The sequence below is a fragment of the Athene cunicularia genome, assembly GCF_003259725.1.
Source record: "Athene cunicularia isolate RWA chromosome 8 unlocalized genomic scaffold, athCun1 chr8_part1, whole genome shotgun sequence".
NCBI lineage: Eukaryota > Metazoa > Chordata > Aves > Strigiformes > Strigidae > Athene > Athene cunicularia.
This window is the reverse complement of record NW_020799109.1, coordinates 5,666,225-5,687,723: the sequence shown is the minus strand read 5'-3', so window position 1 is coordinate 5,687,723 and position 21,499 is coordinate 5,666,225. Positions and strand designations below refer to the sequence as shown.

General features: G+C 37.2%; 1 protein-coding gene across 1 annotated transcript in view; it reads right to left on the bottom strand.

Moving 5' to 3' along the window:
* USP24 (ubiquitin specific peptidase 24) overlaps nt 1-16,847 on the bottom strand; it is a 53,260-nt gene extending 36,413 nt beyond the window's left edge. Inside the window, exons 1-20 of the mRNA XM_026853867.1 lie at nt 16,815-16,847; nt 16,461-16,626; nt 15,417-15,484; nt 13,803-13,946; nt 13,175-13,297; nt 12,263-12,298; nt 11,615-11,680; nt 10,094-10,159; nt 9,285-9,359; nt 8,360-8,518; nt 6,893-7,007; nt 6,269-6,372; nt 5,114-5,221; nt 4,544-4,639; nt 4,282-4,443; nt 2,992-3,036; nt 2,322-2,429; nt 1,533-1,682; nt 655-786; nt 38-149 (exon numbers count right to left, since the gene is read on the bottom strand). Of these exons, the coding sequence (XP_026709668.1) occupies nt 38-149; nt 655-786; nt 1,533-1,682; nt 2,322-2,429; nt 2,992-3,036; nt 4,282-4,443; nt 4,544-4,639; nt 5,114-5,221; nt 6,269-6,372; nt 6,893-7,007; nt 8,360-8,518; nt 9,285-9,359; nt 10,094-10,159; nt 11,615-11,680; nt 12,263-12,298; nt 13,175-13,297; nt 13,803-13,946; nt 15,417-15,484; nt 16,461-16,626; nt 16,815-16,847 (2,068 nt within the window). The remainder of the gene's footprint in view (nt 1-37; nt 150-654; nt 787-1,532; nt 1,683-2,321; nt 2,430-2,991; nt 3,037-4,281; nt 4,444-4,543; nt 4,640-5,113; nt 5,222-6,268; nt 6,373-6,892; nt 7,008-8,359; nt 8,519-9,284; nt 9,360-10,093; nt 10,160-11,614; nt 11,681-12,262; nt 12,299-13,174; nt 13,298-13,802; nt 13,947-15,416; nt 15,485-16,460; nt 16,627-16,814) is intronic.
* Between the last annotated feature and the right edge of the window lie 4,652 nt (nt 16,848-21,499).

Sequence of the window (21,499 nt, the reverse complement as noted above, 5' to 3'; positions counted from 1 at the left end):
TATATTTCAAAAAGAAATCTGTTGACCATTTTCTTACCATTCATGGTAATTTCATATGACTCCAGCTTAAGAATTTTCTCTTTGAAGAGCTGTTGCTGTACATCACTCTCTAGATCATGCTGTCCTTTTGTAAACCACTCGAAGCACATCTGTGAATGAAAGGCAGATGTATTTTCATCCCACTGTCATGGAAAATATTTTGGTTTTACACAGCATTGGCAAACTATGTCAGATACTACAGTAACTCATCTTACAGAAGTCTTATCTAATCTCCTAGTAACCTCATATATTATATTGGCTGTATTGCATCATTAGGGTACTTCATCTTTATAGTCATCTTTCACCCAAATAATGCTGAACATCTCATTTATGACTCCGCAAACTTGCATGCACCTCTTTTCAAACTAGCATCCATAAACCTTCAATTAACCTCTGGCCAACGTTCCTCCTTCAGTAAAATTTAATGTTAAAAGAGCATCCTAATCATAAGTGAACATGTAACAGCAGCTCCATTAGCTTACACAAAGCATATAAATACATATAAAAAGTTTGTGTTTGCTAATTTTCACGTGTCTCAACAAATACACATGCTAGTCACGATTCATTAAGATTCACTCTGCAACCACAGACACCAACTTTTCAAGTTTTTCTTACCTCTCGATCTAACTCACAAACATCCTGGCCAGTTACAAGACATTCCCAGATCTCCCTGGCACGATTCCAGCCCAAGTAAAGCGTGGCTTCTTGCAGAAAAAATGCCAAAAATTTTAGATGTGCCTCCAAATACTGAGAAAAAGGAAACAAAAACTCAAGCTTAAGACTTTTCTTTCTGAAACAAGAACTCTGAGCTTTATTTTTTGCAAACTTAGGTTGTCAAATGTAACAGTATTGCAAAGCCTGTAAAATAGAAATTGTTGCTGTAGTGAGATTTCTATTTTAGACAATTTTTAACATTACCTCTTTTTGATTACCTTTCTAGAAAGGAACACTGAAGTCTCCTTGAATATGCTATTAGTTCCTGATACTGATATTAGTGGATACTAGTTACTAAGTCACAACTAGTGTGGAAAAAATAATTTTGTTGCTAAAGCTTTGATACTGTTACAAGTGTGACTTTCATGTCCTAACTAGCAAATCTGTTTCAGGTTTCAAGAGCTTCATACAAAGTTCAAAGACAGAGTACTACAAGGGTAGTTAAACTGAAGCTGGTGGAGAAACTGGAAGCCGTACCAGCTCAGAGACAGATTTCCCTACTCCAGGACCCCCTATCTCTCAACCAGTTAAAGGCTTTGCTAAGGAACTTGCAGATTGTAATGTTTGTCCACGCTTTGCTCTATAACAACAAGGCTACAACAAGCCTTAATAGATGTCAGAACTATAAAAAAACCAAATCAGTGTAATTATTCACCAACAAGAGCATATATACCAGTGAATTCCAAAAATGAAACATCACCTAATCTTACGCAACTCTGTCAATGATACACTGCATTATGTTTTCAAAAACCTAAGGTAATAAGTTTAGGGTTCGTTACCTCCCGGTAAGTGTATCGGCCATCCACTAATGTTGCTCCAACAAGCCCTCCTGGACCTGCCACAGATGCAGCCAAACGGTGGCATGATATTAAGCTTCCTGTCACCAACTTCACTATTTCAAAGTTTTTCTTTAAATCTTGAATAATGCTCTTGGCAAAAAAAAAAAAAAAAAAATTGAGAAAATAGGTTTTTAAGAAAATAAACCAAAAGGCACATACACACATCAGTCTGCTCTTCTACAGACACATGTATCTCATCAGGAGTAATGCACCCCTCAGAGTCAGCTATATCCCTTCCAAGCATCCAAAGCCCCTGACATTAGTGTTTTCAGCATGTGCTGAAATACACGCGCTGCAGATTGCAAACAAAGTCCCACACCTCCCCTCAGCCACTGTATAACACATGTGATTTGCTGGTGTTTCAGTCCATTTTCCAAAAGTTAATGTCGATCCAATCACAAAGCAGCTGGTCTAAACATTAGCCATTGTTCATTTCTTAAGAGACATGCCTGTTAATTATCCCACAAAAAGCTGAGAATAAAATAAATTAGTCCTGACACAGCAAACAGATTTATACATATATACACATGCACACACAAGTGGACAGCACATAACGCAGCATCTGTACTTGAACAGTTTATGCTACACCACTAAACTACTTGTCAAAGATTTTTGTGGGGGCTTCTTTTCCCCCCCTCACTTCTAAATTCAAACTTCCACGATCTACAGAAGCAGAGCCACACAGACATTACAATAGCTTCAAAAAATCACCTCAGCATATATTCTTACCTTGTCTTGTTTTTGGTAAGTTTGCTTAATAAATGAACGGGTGATTTCATGGAGCTGACGCAGTGCTGGCACCACCCACACAAACTGAGGATTATTGTGCTGGGACGACTAGTAGTAGGAAAGGTAAAAACAATTACACATGTATACATGTTCAACAACAGATTAACTTTCCTCTTAGATTCCTAGAAGCCTAACAATGTTGCTGTTTCAAAACAACAGCTATTAGCTCTGAAGGCTTCAGTTACTTGTTCCTGGTCCCTTTCCAAACACACTCAAGGTGCCCTTCTTCACTTTCTTCGAGAAGTCCTTTGACACATACATATGCTATTTCGCTATTCTTATTATTAAGCCCAAAGTACCACCTCCTTGCTAGAGAACATGCAAATCAAATAGACAAAAAGCACTCAGTTGCACCAGGGAGAGATGATAACCACCACCTTTCTCAATTACGGGAGATGAAGCAGGCCTGTTAGGGCATAAAAGGGCAAATCCAGTCAAATGATGTTATTTATTGCTAAAGCAAGAATAATAGAACAAAATCTGAAATAATACTGAGGGTTAAGGGACAAGAAGAAATTTCTGATTGGTGCTGCAAGGAGCCCTCTGATAGGAAGCAAAGGATACTTAAGCTGCATTTTGAAAGAGATCCTGCAAAGAATAACCCTCCTACCTCATTGTTAGAACTGCTCATCACTTTTCTGGGAGGCTTCATTTTCTGTAAAGTTTGACCACACAAACCAGTACTGAGGTTGCTTGTTCAGAGAAGTGATGTCTGGTTTAAATACTGACAACAACCAATACCACCTACACACTTAGACAGATTAAAGTAACCTGCCCATGACGGAGAGCTCTCTACTGAAGATGCCCTCATGTACTTGAGAATGCTGCCTTAACACTACATTCCCTCCCAGTTTATGTCTTTATTTCCCCTAATGAAGGGAAATAAGCAAATGATGTGTTTTTAGAAGTCTGCTGTATGGTTACCCCAATCCCTTCTAGCCTGCAATTACAGCTATCCATTAGTGCTCCTCACTGCAGCACCTCTGTAAAGGCCCTTACAGAAATGTAATTAAAAAGAATGCAAGAATAGGAAAGCACAAGAGAAGATCCAAAAGAAAAAAACCTACAAGTTGTACAGACATTGCAAACCCAAAATTTGAAATCCATATTCATAAACACACGCACACACTTTGAAGTGTGATCAATATCAAGAAGCAACATACTATGTCTCCTAAGCAACTAAAATCCTCTGCAGATGCTGCTGCAACACAGACAAAGCCTAATTTATCATTAAAGAAATGAATTTAAAAAAGTACAAGCCTTTTTCTTTATTTATAGTGTACTTCAGACAAAAAAAAAAAAAAAAAAGACAGGAGCATTCCTGCAGACCTCAAGAAAAACTGCTTGCAATGTGAACAGTGCAGGATAGATTTTATGCAGTCCTTTAAGCCATGCACATCTCTGCTGCTGCCAGGAAACATCTTAGTACAGGCAGCTCTGAGGACAGCTTCTTTATGTTAGATTAAAAGAGTTTAAGTATTTTATTAAAATACAAAACTACTATGATTTAAATATTGATTTGCATTTTGAGACTTAACGGCCATGCCAGAACACATGCTTAAGTCAAAGAAAACTAATCTAGGCTTTCACATGAAAGGGACAGTTAAAATACTGACATACCTTTATAGTGGTTCCATTTGCAAATTCTAACCTTGGGCCCATCCTGGTAGTTTCCCATAAAATGATCACTCCTTGTGCTGAAAATTTGCTTAAAACAAAGGCAAGAGACTTACTATGAGTCTCATGGTCAACAAACTGGCTCACACAAAGCCTACCCCTCTCGAGGACTCCCCAAGGTAAGAACTTACAGATGGGACACACAATTTGTGCATCTTGAAAGAAAGGGCAGCATCAAGGCTACATTTATTTCATTTCAGAAAAGATAAAATAATAAACCAACCCTCTTGATATCCTCTATGCATTTGATGATGTAGCTTCTTTTGATTGCCTCTTTCACTGCATAGGCATCACTGAGGATTGTCAGATGTTCCTCCAAGGCCTGCTGAATAAGACTACATGGTAACGTTGGAAGATGAGCCAGCTCCCAGAGTACCTCCAGAACCTAGGAGAAGTGCAAGGTTAGTCAGGACCTAAGGAAGTACAGAGACTAGCAACCCTACGTTTAATAAAGAAAAAAAAAAACAACCCAAAAATTGACGTGCCTTTCCAGTGGTTGTCTCCACCCGTGCTTCTCGACCAATGCGCCCTATCAGGCTCAACAGCTTCTGTCGCACTCTATCACTCTCTGTCTCCCAGCTCTGTGTGGCAAAGAAATGTCACTATTAAAGCAGCAAGCACTGTTAAGTCTGTTAAGTCAAGGGTTCATAAACACGTAACTTACAATTGTTTTACTGCTGGAAAAATCAAAATACAAACAAGTATGCCCACCATGTATATTTCTGTATTTTTGTTACTGGGAATTAAAGTACTAATTTGCCTAATTCTTTTTCAAATATAAACTAGAAGAGATAATATAATAAAATCTCATTTTTTAAGTACCTTAGCACTATCTATATAACATACTTAAAATCTAAGTCAATTAGCAACACAGTAGCAGATCAGGCTTTTGAGTTAACAAAAAAATCGATACTAAAACTTCTTTTTATACCTAATTTTATATTTATATAGAAAATGTAAGTGTATTCAAGGCATTTGCCTTCTGGTAGGCTGGATGCACAAGTACGTCTCACCAATTCTCCTCTTAAGGAATGTAAATTCATGTGAAAACTTACCTTTTGGATTAAAACAAATAAATGATTGAGCTGATCAGAGCTAAACTTGACAGCAGCTGCAGCAATAATGGTATGTATGTTTTCAATCACAGTGGAGGATTGTCCTGACTGAAAAGAGGAAGGAAAACACATGAAGGTATGTCTTTATCCCAAATGAGACAGAGAAAAATCTTCGTGTAAGCATTATCCTATTATTCATACTACTGAGAAAGAATAACAACTTATGGCATGTTAGAAATACAAGGTAAGAATAACTGTCTCTGCTCCTCATTTCACTGGCAGAGAGGTCTTTGGAAGTAATTCTAAAGCAGGAAAGAAGTTAGTCTGCCATTATTACAGGAGCTTCAAGATGCTGCAGTGACACATACGGCTGTGTAAGGTGTGGTGCCAGCAATCGCCATTTTTACGGCTTGGTTAAATTCATGTGGGGGGTTCTCCACCCCTGACACCCTTCAAGGCTTTACTAGAGAGTGAGAAATACAAAATCTCCTCCTCCCACACTGATGGGAACACCATGGTAACAACAGCCAGAAGGGAAGGGGAGGAAGTATTGCATTATATTAAAGAATAAAAGTGAGCAAGCTAGAGTCATACTTCAGCTCTGCTAAGCATGGAAGACTTGCTACACTGCCTGCACATACTGCAGATCTGACAGCATCAGTGAGTTTAGACTAAAACTTCAACTTTTGAACACAGAAAAAACCCATTTCCTGCAGCAATAGATTACATTTCTGGTTGAAATTTCCGTGTGTTATCTGTATTTGAACAGTCAAACCACCTTTCCCACACAGTGATAAGTTGAACATGTATAAAGTGAATGTGAAAAGGTGATTTGTCAGTCAATTATATGTATGTATAGGAGGTTAAAATGAATTCATACAGTTTAAGCCCACTCTCTTTAAATCACACTGTGAGCTGCCTTCAAATTTATACCTCCAGCCCCCAAAATTATTATCCTTAGTCATGGTCTTTAGTCTAGACAAACACTCTATCACCTACTTCAGGCTGACAACCTCTTTTACTGTTAAAAATCTCAACACCTCCACCCTGCAATGAAGAGATTCATATATTATGAACAAAAAAAAAATATCCCACCATTAAAATGTTTGCTTTTGTAAACAGTCTAAAAGCACCTACCTAGTCTTGGTTACTTACCTGAATTCTCCAAATTTTAGTGAGCTCATCTAAAGATAATTTACTGCCCAGCAGTTCAATAATTCCCTTTATACGATCACAATATTGTGCTTGGTCTATATTACCTATGAAACAAAGAAAGGCAACTAAGTTAATGTATTAAAACAGTATTAGATAGATTAAATTTGTAAGAATACGTAAGTTCTTTTAAAAGGGAGAAGAACAAAGCTATCTTCATTTAAAAATTCTCTCTCTACTGTCACAAATCTACCAGTCCAAAGAATCAGAACAAGGCTCTTCCCATTTTTATGTTGTTTTACTTCATGTATCTGCTAGTACTTCACGCCTACAGGATGTTACTACATGGAAAAAAACCATTTTTTCTCTCTTTTCTACGGTCTAACAATATACAAGGATAAACTGAGAGTAAAAACCTCAGGTCCAGCAGATATCTGCACAGATATCAGAGGACTAGATAACAGTATCAGAATCTGTAGGGTTTTCCTTACTCTATTTTGTAGATGACGAAAACCTTGAACTCCTTTGTTAATAGTATTCCGTTAAAACGTATTGAAAGGGACAGACATAATTTTTAAATTTAAAACATTGAAACCACATGCCAAAAGTCTTTGTGAAAGTGCTTACCTTCTAGAGCAATCGACAGGACAGAATTTTCTACTAGCCAATTTAGTAATCGGTCTGTATCTATGGCATTCTTCACCGACTTGGATACAGTGCTGTCTTCTATTAATTTTGTTACCTAGAAATTGCAAAATGTGAGATTCTGACAATGGTTCCCACATGCACTATATATGCACACAATTCTATTCAAAAGGTTTACTATGAAGCTCGAGGGTGCATCTTGAAGACTGAGCATAGGAGGTGTTCGGGTATTTTTTGGTTGGTTTGGGTTTGGGGGGATTTTTTAGTTGGTCTGGGTTTTGGTTTTGTTGGGGTGGTTTTGGTTTTTGTTTGCAGTTTTTGTTTTGTGCTTTTTGTTCTTGTTTGTGTTTTAATAAGCTCTTAAAAGGCAAATTCCTAACCAGAAACACCTCCTTGTCATCAGTCTCTGATGCAGTAGATTCTTATTCTCGGTCTGACACAGAAAAGTTGGCCTGTGCTGCCAGGTATTATTTCTACAGATACACAAGAAATAGGTTAGCTCAGGCTTCTGCTTGTTAAACTCAGTGTCCTATTTCTTATCCAATACAGAACCAGTACAGGCTCCTCACTCAAGGGAGAAAGAGTACATTTCCGCTAAAATCTTCAAAACCTGCACTTTTATACCTTCACCAAGAATACACAGTATTTACAATTAAGAACCAAACAGCAACAGGGTTTAACATCTCAATTTTCCCATAAACAAAGAAGCAAAAAGCATAAAAGACAGACTCTAAAACACCTTACAATGTCTTCATACTACAAAAATGTCTTTTTTTTTTTTTTTTTTAGGAAGAGATGAATAAACAACTCTATAGTTAAGTCACAACTCCCACCAAAAATAACTGTTTTCTTCTTTTACTTCGGTATAAGATTCTAGCACAAAGAGCCTTGGTCCATACTCCAGCTCCTAGGTGCTACTGCAGAGTCTATGTACAACCATAATAAAAAAATACAATTACATAGTGTAATGACCTGATATAACTGGCTGGATACCCCAATCTAGGATTAAGTCCCATTTGGGTGTCGTGTCCTGTCCTGTGTCCCTCCCCCACCCGTCTCCTCCCAATGAGGAGAGGAGAGAAGAGGGATATCCCATAGGATGCTCCAAATTATCAGGCTTATCTCAGAGTTATTCAATGAACAGCACAGACCATGGCTTATAAATCAATCTAGAATTGTAGTTCCTGGAAAAGGTTCAAACTATGTCTAGATGTTTTCTAATTCAGAGGTGACAGTCTTTGCAGTGGCTACTAATATTACAAACCCCTCTTGTCATATTAACTTGTTTTGGTATTTATTATGAACTGAGCTTTTGCTAAGGCAACATAATTTGTCAGTAAATATCGCGCCATCTCTATTTTTAAGGTTGTGGTTTCAATCGCTCATGAACAACCCATCCCACCTACACACACGCGCGTGCACACACACACACACACGAAGCAAACCTACTTCTTTGAGGGAATTCATTTTTGCACTGAAGTGAGGAGATTTTAACATGCGCAACAGAATGTCCAGCCGTAAGTCATCTACCGCAGTTACCAAATCAGGTTGGAAGCGCATACACAGCAGTTTGATACCAGACAAGAGCTCAGGGATACTGACTAGTCTCTGTTTAAAACAAAACAGAAAAGGACAAATAGAGGCATTGCTATTTTTGCTATTCTGTTTCAGACTTCAATGATTCACAAAGCAGAGGTTTAGTGACCCAATACAGACCGTTTAACCTATGAAATGCAGTACTATGTACATCTGAAAGTATTACTTGTACACTATAAATTTTAAGACAACAAAACCTTTGGTTAAAGTGGACTCTCTTGGCACAGGTTTGGTACATTAAACTGCTCTCTGGAGTCACACAGCCTATGCATACTTTACAGTTTACAATTAACAATTTAAGTCTAAGTAAAAAGTCAACACTGAAAAATTTAATAGAGCCGAATGCCAAATTCAGGGTAATACAGGAAGCAGTCACCAGTTACACAGACATTTTACCAATAAATACCAAATTCTCAGAAGCAAACAGCTAATGCAACAGTCAAATTCTTTTAACTTGTGTGCATACAACAGACTGCAAGATAGTAAGCATCTTCAAGTTAGAGAAGCGAGTATTCAGCACACTGCAGAAGGGGACCAACAAAACCAAATTTGATAGCAACAGTAGAAAAATATTTTTAAAAGGGTCATAACATCAGATGCCTACTGAAAAGGGTATTGAACAAAATTTGGGATCTGAATTTCTTTTATGTCATTCAGTCAGAATTCAGAACAGGCTGTATTTTTGCCAGTGAAAATACAGCTATTTTTCTCATCTACATTGCCAGCATTTCCACGACACACTAAGTTCTTCCTAAACATCTAATACATAAAACATTACCTTGTCTTTCAAGTCCTTCTCTTCTACGTTCTGTACATATTTAATCATTTTATGAATGACTGGATCCAGCATGGGCTAAAGAATGTGAGAAAACACATGACAATCATTTTATGTTTCCTGAAATCAATTACATTACTCAGAAGATCTGGCTGCAGCAAAATTAAACATTTAGTTGAAAGCTCACAATTATTTTAGACGTTAAGCAATCCCTACAACATACATAAAACTATCCTGCTAGATACACCCAGAAAAAGAAGCAATTAGAGTAAGAAGCCATTTCAGACCACCGTAATACATGTTTGTGAAAAAGGCAGACAGACCAACCTTTCAAAATGCATCAGTTAGTAGATACATGTGCCCACCTGACTCCCAGTGGCTTCTAAACTACCTCCTCTTCAAATACTTTGTCACTTACTAAATCAAGAGTTTTTGTAAGTGACTGCAGTTGCGAAGCCTGAAGTACATTTCCATGTATAAATATGGCGAATTTTTCTTCCTGTACCACAATTTTTCCAGTGTAAAGGCTCATATCCATGTGCTTGATCTTGGCCAGAAAGTTAAACTAAAACCAAAATCCATCCATCAGGCTCAATTCTTTTCCCACATGCTTTACACTGATGAAGCTTACTACTGACAGCGACAAAGCTTCTCACTGAGCCTCCATCCATCACCCTCAGAATGCTCAAAATGTTTCTTATACTTCACGTAATGTGAGTTTTGAAGGCTTTTTAATTAGTCACCAGTTTCACACCAACACAGTTGTAAACTAATTTTCAGTTCTCAGATAACTCATAACAAAGGCTTCTTACCTGTACTACAGAAGAGTTAAGATACTCTGCACAAACTCCAAATGGTTGAACTAATGCAGAGATTGCCTGCAAGAAATACAGCAAGTATTTAGGTACACATGAGACATCTTTTCAGAGCCAGTGATCTATATCTTAAAAGGCAAATGAAGATAAATAAGCATTATCTCATACAATAATTTCCAGTCATCTGCTACAAATGGATTGTGGTGTGCAAGTCCTTTACAACACCACATAGTTCAGGAAAAAGATTTACTCTGTGGCATACAGTATATGCTAAGTATTTTTTCCCGAAATAAAAAACGTCTCCCCAGTTTTCATTTTGCTTCTCTCATCTGTTCAGTCTTCTCTGTCTGAACCTGTTTCAGTCACAGAAATAGAGAGACAAAAAGGGCCCACCACATTTTGGTTGCTCTCTAGAGCAACAAGAAGTGTGAATACAAGACTTAAGGTTAAAGCCATATGGCAAATTTCTTTCCCAAAGTATTCAGTGGTAGAAAGCTTTTGTAAATGTATCCTATATACATCAAGATGTCTTCAGTGGATGATTTTCAAGTGATATCTATCATCAAGAAATTAAACACATACAGGCATTTTTTGCCAATAAATAACATCAAAATTGTTTTCTTCTCACATTAGATCAAGAATTCTGAAATTGAGGGTGCTCCTCTACAACCAAAGGGCTAAATTAAGCGATGCTGACCCTTCCTAAGCAAGCAGTTACTGATCATTAAATGAAAGTCAAAGTTTCTTTTACAGCATCAGGACTTAAATCAGGTTTCCTTATTCTTCTGTCATGCTCACATACGAGCCTATCTATCTCTTTATAAAGCATCAAATACCAATACCCAAAGAAAAGAAGTTGAATTCTCTCCAAATGGCATTTCACTGAAAGCAGGCTGATTTTATACTAGGGGACAGAATTCTAAATGGCATCATTTTCCCTTAGCCTCCTTGTTCTTCAAAGCTGGACTGATTCTAAAGTTTCCTGCATATAGGTTAGGAATCTAAAACTAAACAAGTCAGGCTTTGTTACCGAATATAGTTTAGCACTGTTGAACCAGGCAGTTTTTAGACACAGCTCTTAAAAAGTTGCCTAGGATTAGACAGCGTCTGTCTTCCTAAGGATTTTTTTTTCTTAAACAATGATTTCTATAATAAACAACAGAAGTCAATTCACTTGTAGCTAAATGCACCTACAGTTGAAGCGAACAGAAAACCAAGGACATGCTGGTGAATATGCTGAGACACTAGATTGACTGATGTCTAATTAGAAGGCTGAATGTTAACCAGAAAGGTAAACTAACTCATCCTCTTTTCTGTGATGTCTCAGAAGCTCCTGAGTTAGGATTCTTATGCACAACCTCATTTGACCTCCTACCTGACAGCTCTTCTCCAGGGCTCTGTGCGAGTGTTGTGCTGATACCAAAGCAAAGGTAAGAGCACCACTAAAAGGGACGCTACTGGTTCTACACAAAGTGTGTAATGGAAAGGGAGAAGTCTCATGACAGAAGATGAACTTACCCCAAGTTCAATATCTTCTGAATTGAGTTTGGACTGAATTGCTGAAAATCCACCCAACTCTGCAAACTGAAACAAAATAATCAGTATTATGTTAGTGAACTATATGTTAGTGCTATAAAAAATACTCTACTAACAATTTCTGGGGTGACAACAAGTACCCTTTAGCACGGAACATTACATTCTGCATCAGCTTTAAGTTTTCATGGGAATTCAGGGGCATATTGGGGTATGTGATGCAATTATATCTGGTACCAGTTTAAACATCAAGCTAGAAACTCCATCCTGGGTAAAAATGGATATAGGGAAGAAAGCTAGACCACATATTGTGACAGCTGACTGGCCTGTCACGTCTGACTGGAAAACAGCACTGCAGCTTAAGCCGAGCTCTCGACTTCCTCTAATCATAGCCACCATGTTAGGGTAAAGGTGCTCAAGGGAGCAGGCAGCAACCCAACAAGATATATTTAGCAAGGCCTCTTCCCTATATGTAGGCAGGATTAAAATCTTAAAAGTATTTTTTTGTGGTTGTCAAAAAAGTGAAGAGTGGAAAAACAAGTTGGGAGACGGAGGAGAGGAGAATAAATTATCTCTGAAGACCAATTAATTCAGCTGACAAATAACAATTCTGCTTGAATTACATTTACCTACCCTGTTTACCAGGTCCACCAGCCACCCATGAGGTTCCTTGAACAATTAAAACATTAACAAATTAGTAGCTGCAACATTAATGTTCAGAATTATTCTTCCAAACGAGATTTGGACAGACACATTCAGCCCGTTAACCCACACCTCAAATGCATGCTCTGTTATTTCAAAGAAAACAGCAATGTGTTTGTAGCAGCTCCCGTACTAAGGGTGTAGCTGGAGCTCTGGTTGGTTCTCATTAGCATCATCCTTGTTTGGACTGTGCTTGACATCACTGACCATGTGCTGTGGCAACAGTACGCACTGGGGCTGCTGCTGACTCACAAGCAACTATATTTATAGCACATTAGCAGTGTGGAACGCAACTAAAGAACCTTTTCCAAAGCAGCAGATGTAGAATTTTCTTTCTACGGCCACAAAACTTGTTTCCTGAAGGAGATATCAACTCTACTGATGCTTTTTTGACTCATCCCTTTGGAACAACCACAATAAGACAATGCAAACCTCAAATTGCCTCCTTGCCAGTGGGTCTGACTTGAAGATATCCTATCCTTGGCTGTCAGAAAAGCATTAATTCTCTGGTAGAACTGTATGCTTTGAGTTATTCTGGTCATTTCACACTCAACAGCCAAACAGATGTCAGTCCTTAGATACAACAGATCTACCCTTCTGACTGCGTGCTACTTCAGACACGAAAGTACACAATTTCTGAATCCAACCTCTAATAGGGAATTGGGACAATTTGAGAGGACAAATTCATTTCTACAGACCAACATATACTAAAGATCTATTTGCTGTAATTCTTGGTGACACATTTAAGCTTTTTTGTGTTACAAATGCCCACTAATCAAACAATCTTTTCTGAAACAAACACGTCTACTCTAAAAACAGGTTTCAGGGCATGGCCACGCTCACCTTCTGAAAAGTGGATATGGGCGAGACAGCATGCATGTTCCCCTCCCCGAAGACTTCTGCCCAGTTTCTCTGGCATACCTTCATTCGGTTCTTGAAATGATATTCATTGTCGGGGTTAAATGCCTTGAAAGAAAAGCCCATGGCAATGAACAGCATGCCTCTTATGCTAGTCTCAAAATTTATCTTGATAATATTTCACTTTTTCAGTTCAATATTCTCCTTGTTGACAGTTCTAAATCTAGCGGAAACTAAAGTTTAACAGAAGACCCCTGCTCCTGCCTCTCAGCTCCCACTGTACAAAGCATTCTAGAGCTCCTATTCTGCAGAGACAATATCCAATACCCATGCAAGCCAGATATCTGTAAAAAGGGGAGATAAAACTCAGTACCACTCATAAACAGTGAAGTGACAGCATATATGATTTTTTTTTTGATAGCACTAGTTTTCAGAGGTTTTGAACAGCACTCACCCTTTTATGAATTTCATAGTGGATGTTAGAAATCTGCAGCAAGCAATGGCTACAGATTGTAAGACAATACGCTACAACTTAAATAGAAAAAGCATCAGCAGCGTAAATATGAAATGCCATATATCCAGATACCAGAAACTGCAACAGAGAGTCAAATACCATTGTCAGTACACCAAGCAGGCCCACAGGAATAGGATCTTGTTTTACTCTTTCTGCAACCAGGTCCACTAGCAGCATAAGCATGTTGTATATTCCTTCATGGATTTCAGTCCCCCATTTATGAACAGCACTGGATGTCAACAACTGAAGAAAAAAAGGTATTTATAAAAGTTTGAGCACAATCACAAAACAGGAGAAATTTATCAACTCCCGAGACTCTTTTCAGAGCAAATGTTTCCTTAGAGTGTACTAATCACTGTCTAGTGAGTTTTTCAGATGCTCTTCCTGCACTAATGGCTTAAGAGTTAATTAAATTTGTAATTTCATTGAAGAGCACCTTAAATCAGTTTATGACAGAAAATAAAATGTATTAAAGCAAACTGTTTTCCATTTCCACACGCTAGTAAAGACTGTAACCTTTGCAAAGAACAACTAATACAAAAGTAATTTGTTTGCAGATTGAACACACAACTATTAAATCCTCAAGTAGGCGTGCCACAAAGCTGCACTGATTCAGCTATAATAACCATTTACCAATTCACATTTTTTGAGCAGTTTCTTCTATTGAAAAACAAAGAACATGTACCATGAAGAGAGACATATTTAATGCTGATTTCCCACCTACTGAAACATGTTCATTAAATCTGGTTTAATGTGGTTGTTTATAAAAGACATTAAGGTTCCATCTGCAAACTTCATTTAATTTTTGCTAGCTGTGTCTGAATCTAAGCAGTTAAAAAGCTTAATACTTCAAATACAATTACTTTTTGTACCATTAATAGAGTTTCTTGCAATTATTTCAGCAAATTGTAATTCAGCACATTCTCAATTTAGATTTCCACAGATTATCCTTCTGGAAGGGCAATCTACACTGTTTAGTTACTACGCAAAAAATACCAAGTTATTTAAAAGCATTATATGTAAGGTTATTACTCTAATAGCCAAATGGGAAAATAATTTTCCCCTTAAATTTCTATCTGCCTTAAATATACTTATATTCTCAGTATTTTAAGATTAGGATTGAGTAACATTTTAAAAGATGTATATATGTTTTTGTACATATGGTCTAAAAACTGGGCAAGAAACTTAGGCAGTATATGAAATGGATGGAATAGTGCAAAGTGAATTGGTTTGGAGTCTCTGTAGAGAAAATTCAAAATGATTCAGAGAACAGTCAGAGAGGCACATTAGGCATTAAGCACCGAGGGGAAAGACAAATTCTAAACAGACTGTGAAAAGAGGCAAGAAATAATTTAGCAGCCCCTCGAAGAAGGAGCAGAAAGAATAGAGTTAAAGGAAATCTGATTTTGAACTTGTCACTAATGGCTGTAAACTCCACTAATTACCATAGAGTTCTTCATTTAAGAAAGGAAACAAAAAAGGAAAAAACCCACCACTTACATGCCAGAATTGGCCAGAGATGCAGAACTGAGACCTAGTATGATTTTAATCTAAGTCTATGTATGATTTACATCTAGGAAAACAGTCTGACTGTGATTTTAATCTAAGAACATACTCACTAGTTACCATAGTTTCTGAAGTCTAGATTACAAGGCACTGTTTCCACCACAAACGTCATAAAGAAACACTGAATTATCTACTGTATCTGCTTACCTTTTTAAATGCTTCAGGCATGCATCGGTCCATAAATCTCTTGCAATTCTCATCAGAATCAGAAAGACCTTTACAGAAGGGAGAGTGCTTTTTTAAAGTTGGGGTTTTTAAAAAATTTTTTTTTTTTTTTTAAGATTACCTCAGGAAGCTTGTTGCAAGTTTTTTGGGAGCACCAACCCAAACCAGCAGTAATAAATGTGCTACTGTTCATTCATAACTAGCATGCTTTTTCAGACACAAAAAAGCGTGAGTTGAGAACTTGCCTTTTAGAAATAAGAAGTTTCCCAGTGTTCCCTCTTTTACAAATTCTTCAAGCATTGTTAGCACTGTAAGTATTTCTCCCTTCTAAGTACACAACACATACTAACTTCAGATCATTGCTAATGCTTCACAGCCTCCACTTAACCCCAGATAAAAGCACAGCCTTTTAACACAGGTTAGAAACTAAGAAGTAAACCAGAACCACCTAACAACTCTCATTCTTCCAACAGATTATAAGCATCCCTTTAGTCTGCCATCAGACACGATGGAAAAAGCTATCTTGCCCTCTCGTTACATATCAGTTGTTGGGCATGATGCCTCCACAACACTCTTAACCCCAGCCAAAGTACTGAATACAGGAAAGTCAAATTCAGGTCTAATGCAGTATAAGCATTTCACTAGGGAAAAACAACCAGTTATACAAGCGTGGGACAGCATGGATTTAGATGACAGCTTGTTTTTACAAATGGAAAATAACCAGCACAATGAAAAAAAGAGTCAGTAATTCAGCTCTGAAAAACAGTAATTCCTACAATCATTAGAACATAAAGAAACATGTGCTTCACTTTTTAAAAAAGCTTAAGTAAACAAATGACTTTAGAGGAAAAAAGAGACTGACATTCTTTTTACAGCATTGGGTGGAATAGCTCACTGTTAACCACTTTCACACTGCAGGGTGCTAAGTAAACAACTGAAAGATTAATATGAAAGATGTAACTGTCCACCATACTGTCTATAAAATCCTTTGAACAAATAATCTTTATGTGTAGAAAAAGAACTTACCAAGTCTTGCTAGGTAGGTGGATGCAATTAGGCACTTGCCTAGAGACTCTTCCCGCTTATAGGGTATGGACCAGTGATCTGTTAAAACTCTGCTCTCCAGTTCATACAGGTTAGTTGTTGGAAACTCAATACCTTCACCAGAGCAATTCCCATTTTCATCATTTTTCTGTGAATAAAATGACATATAAGTGAAACCTTTTTTTTTTTCTCTCCCTCCTAAACACTTTAATGCACTTAGTAGCTTCAGAAAAAGCAGCTGTGATTGTAACAAGCATGTCAAACTCTCCATATCCCTGAGGCTGCTTATGTTTTTCAAAGTAGAATTTAATATTTCAATTTGAAGGGATTACATACCTTTATGTATTTCCTGTAGGTGATAACTACCATGTTTACATAACTAATTGCTAACTAATTGCCTATTTAAGCGGCAAATCTTGTTCCTTAGCATATCAGATCCTAGAGCCCAGTGATAAGTACTTCCAGTCCCAGAGAGACTGTAGAGTACAAGCCTTGATCTTCATAGATGTGCATATTAATCCTCTGTTCAACATGTAGAATAGGGAACAGCTTATTCTAAGGAAGGCCAATTTCATCACCCTCTCACCCCATCACGTTAAGAAACACAAGACATTAATCCAGTACTTTTTTTTTTTTTTTTTCTAAAGAAAAATTTATACCTCAAATGCAGTTGTCCAACAAGGAAACTGCAATTGTCCTTCAAGTTAAAATGAGTTACTGGAAAATGTTCTGGAAGGCAAACATGGTAAAAGCAAGCAAATGTCTGCAGATAAACTCTGCAGGTTCCCTTGCTACTGCCACTAAACAGCAGCTATTTCTGTGTACAGGCAGAACACAGAACCAGCCCCATGTTCTTTGCTAAGTGCCATATGAGGTAACTGCCTCAGTAGCGCCAAATGAAAAAGTAGACAAGTTATCCATTTATTTTCTTTTGTTTATTTTTTAACCTCGCATAGACGTTAGCTACCCAATATGTTGAAGAGTTCGCATGGACTAACTTTCCCTGCCTTCACAAGAGCAGGAGAAAGGACAGAATGTCTGGGTCAGGCCTGGCAGCAACCACAAGCAACTGTCAGCGACAGAGGAAAACATGAGTGCAGTGATGGTAACAAGATCCCCTGAGAGAGAAGCCAGGCACATGTAGGGAGGAAGGACAAGCAGGAAACATGTTCAAGAGTAAAAAACAAAGCCAGCATCAGGAAAGTGAATAGAACAAATAGAAAGGAATAAACCAAAAGAAAGACCTGAACTCAGGAGGACATGGTATACAAAGAATGAAATCAATGTATGCAGACAAGCGTGCTTCCAGCTTGTTATTTGCAGGATTAGACCAGTTTATTCAAAAGTAAATGTGTCATATTCACTTTCATAATGATTCAAAAATATTAAGCCATGGAAACAGGAATTGTATAGAGCTTACCCTTTAAAGTTCACCAGTGCAGGTGATGACAGCACACATAGTATTAATAGTAAAACACAAAAAAAACCCTCATTCCTGACAGCCAGTGGATCATCCAAAGATAAACTGTCTAAAAGTCTGTAAGAATCAACCGTTTTCTGAAATAGGAAATTATGGTGCACATCACACATCCTGAGACTGTTCTCCCTTCTGCAGCTGAAGTCTTGAGACCAGAAAACATTTGCTGACAAACTTTTAACATAATTTTACATGCCTTCTGATATAGCTCTTATTACACAAAAGTCCTGAAGATCCCCCCGTTCTAACAGTCTTGACTCTTCTGGCTTATTTTCAAGGTATAGAAATGCAGTTATGTCCAAACGTACACACACACGTTCCCAAGAGAAATATCCTCACACGAACAGTGTCAAGCACTGATTCGAGACTCTCGCTCTGGGGAGCTGGCACCTCCCAGAGTTGTTTGCAAGGCTGAATAAACAAATAATGTTGAGTATCTGCTCAGTAAAACACTGCTTAAGTCTGTAGTATAAAACCATCCAGAGAAGACTAACACAGAGCAAAGAATAGTCCTCACACAAAAAGTGAAATACAAATTAACTTTAATTGCAAAAAGGTCACAGTTCAAAGCTTTAAAAATGTATTCCTGTAATATTCAGCTAATTAACTCGTCAAACGCTGTTTAAGTAAAGCCGCTGATATTTACCATGCTGGTCACTTTACCTAAAACAACATGGAGTTTAAGAAAGTGTTTTGATGCTAATTGGCAGTGTTAGTAATGAAATTACAGTCAAATTATAATTTAAATTTGTTAATTTGATTTTGATAGAAGGCTACCAACAGAATTTATCACCAGAGCTAAGTCACATTATTCAAGTGCTCTCGAATCTAGTATAACTTATGAAACAGAACTCCAGTCACGTTTCTTTCAAGAAATAAAGAGGATCAGACTAAGATACCTGCAGACTAGACAGTTTTCTTCACCCTCATGCCTGTAATAAGTGATTTTCACAAAACGATCACCATTTTAAAACCAAGAAAACAGTTTTGATACTTTGCTGTGTTGTTAAAAAAAAATAATTGTATTTTGTTGCCACGTGCCTACAAACAGGACCAAATTTAATTGCCCTGAAAAGCAGTAATGAAAAAATTCTTAAAGCCAGAATTAGAAGCTGAAAATCCTAGGCCCACCTTGCAGTTTTTATTACAGACATAATAAACAGTAATGAAGAAACCAATTTTTCAATGCTTCGGCTTTCCCAGCTGTAAAGTGTCAACAGTGATGCTTCCCTCTGCCACAGCGTGCTGATGCATGCTGATTCACAAAGTACTTAGGTGCAGGCAGTGCAAGAGAAATACATCAAATACCCATAAAACCACACAGAGTGTTTGTCTGCTCTCTGATCTATTATGTCTATCAATTTGTGGGAGAAGCTATGAATCCTGAAGTCAATGACTTGACAGTCCCTCTATCTGTCAGACTACTGATTAAAGCAGCTTTTACTTTTCACACCTGGATGTCAATTCTTTTTTTTTTTTTTTTTTTTCTTTTAATTAACTCTTAAAAGGAGGATATTCTGTTACCTAGAACTGAATCACAGGGGTAAGAATTAAAAGGTTTTCAAAGAAATCAAAGCTACCACCTTGCACTTGAACACACTAAGCATAAATATTGAATGTTTTAAAAAATTGTTACATTTTCATACCTGTAATCTACTTACTTTTTATAAATTGGTGCTCCAAGAGCTTAAAGAACTTCTTTAAACTCATGTTTAAAGAATTACATGGCAGATGTAGGAACAAATTGAAGAGTATTTCCCAGTTGCCTGTTCTTTCCATCAGATCAAACTCATTCAACCTACACTGCTAAGAGCAAGCTTGCTATCCTTTTATGAATATGACAGTATTAGTAAGCCTCAAACTGGTGCGATAGAAGGAATTTCCACATTATGTTTCTTATCTCATAGTAAGAAAACCCACTGTGATATCTTAAATGTTTCACTGACAGACATTTATTTGTGAAACAGTTTTTAACCAGTTTAAATCCCAGATACAGCATCTTACACTCACATTTTCATCCACAGTAAAACAGCTGTATGCAAAATTTCTGAGTACAGCAACAGACAGGAATGCGTTTTACTATTTATGTTCTGCTAAGAGAAAGTAAGTTTGTTGGGGAGATAAACAGATGTTTTGTTTTATTCTTTCTGCACAGGAATTAGCTCTTCAGTTCAATTTTTTAATGTGCACTACTTTACACCAGAAAATGCAGTCTTGTCATAAGAAAAAATAGTAGTATTTCATCATGTTAATATAAAGGAATATACCAGCCTATTACTAAAGGAAAATAAATCCTGTGTTAGAGACTACACCTAATTGAAGCTCATCTCGACTCTCACCTCACTATAAAGATGACCTAAGAAAATTCTGATTTATTTAGTGAATGTTCTCACAGAAAGTTTTGGACACTGACCTTACCTGAAAGTAGTACAAGTGCACTATCGAGAATGCATGTGTGGTTAGACCAAACCCTTCTTAGCAGTTGTAAGGAATGATAGCAAATCAACCACAAAAACCCCACGGTTCCCCCCTCCCAGTCTTCCACAACCAAAAACTCTGTAACACTGGGAATAAGAACACAACATGAATTTGAAAAATAAATTCAGCAAAGCTAGAAATTAACTAGGATTTTCTGAAAACATTGCTCATGCTGGTTTCCCTGATTTCCAGGGTGATGGTGCGATGTTATTAAGCAATATTCCCCAGTGTGCTTGCCTAGTTGTTCAGAGATAAACACAGTACTAAGCATTACAGCAAAACAAAATAAATGAGGATCTATACAAATCACATGTGGATTAAAAGATTCATTTCACTTTAAAAAAAATAGAGGGATACCTTTGCCCTTTTATACAATATTACCATAGTATTTAGTGGAATCTGAGATGTGTTACAACCACTTTTGGCAACATCTTTTAAAGTTTGATAACTAGTTGTAGGGCAGAGAGAGGTCACTATTAAGAATGCCATTCATAAGGAACCAAGGAAAACACACTTATCTTGCATGCGTTTTCAGTATTGTCTGTGGATATATTTTTAAAAAATGATTCCACTAGCGTAACTACAAACAGCCAGACTCCGAGTTGTTATTCCTCCCAACCCTTGAGTTTTCATAAGAACAAAACCTATGCTTATTTCCAAATAACTTTGTGATCTCAGATAAACATTGTGCTTTAATACAATTAAAACGATGAATCACAAATGCTTAGCATTTCAGTACTTAAAATTAAATCAATACTTCTATATTCCTTTGCCAAAGCACCTGGCATCAAACCAACAGTGATGCAGAAACACTAGATAAAGTACTTATTATAACATTTTAGTGACCAGAGGTCAGGCTCTGGAAGGGAGAATTAATTCAACACTGCTAAACACTCATCTATACTTCTATGCTATGGATGCATGCCGAAGCAAGACAGAAACTAGCACTGACAAAGCAGCTGACAGTTCAAATTCGAGTTCTACGATGTATCATTACAAAATTGTGATGTATTAATATGAAAAATATTTAAATGCCTCTTGAGAGGCATCAGGACAAGAGAAGCCA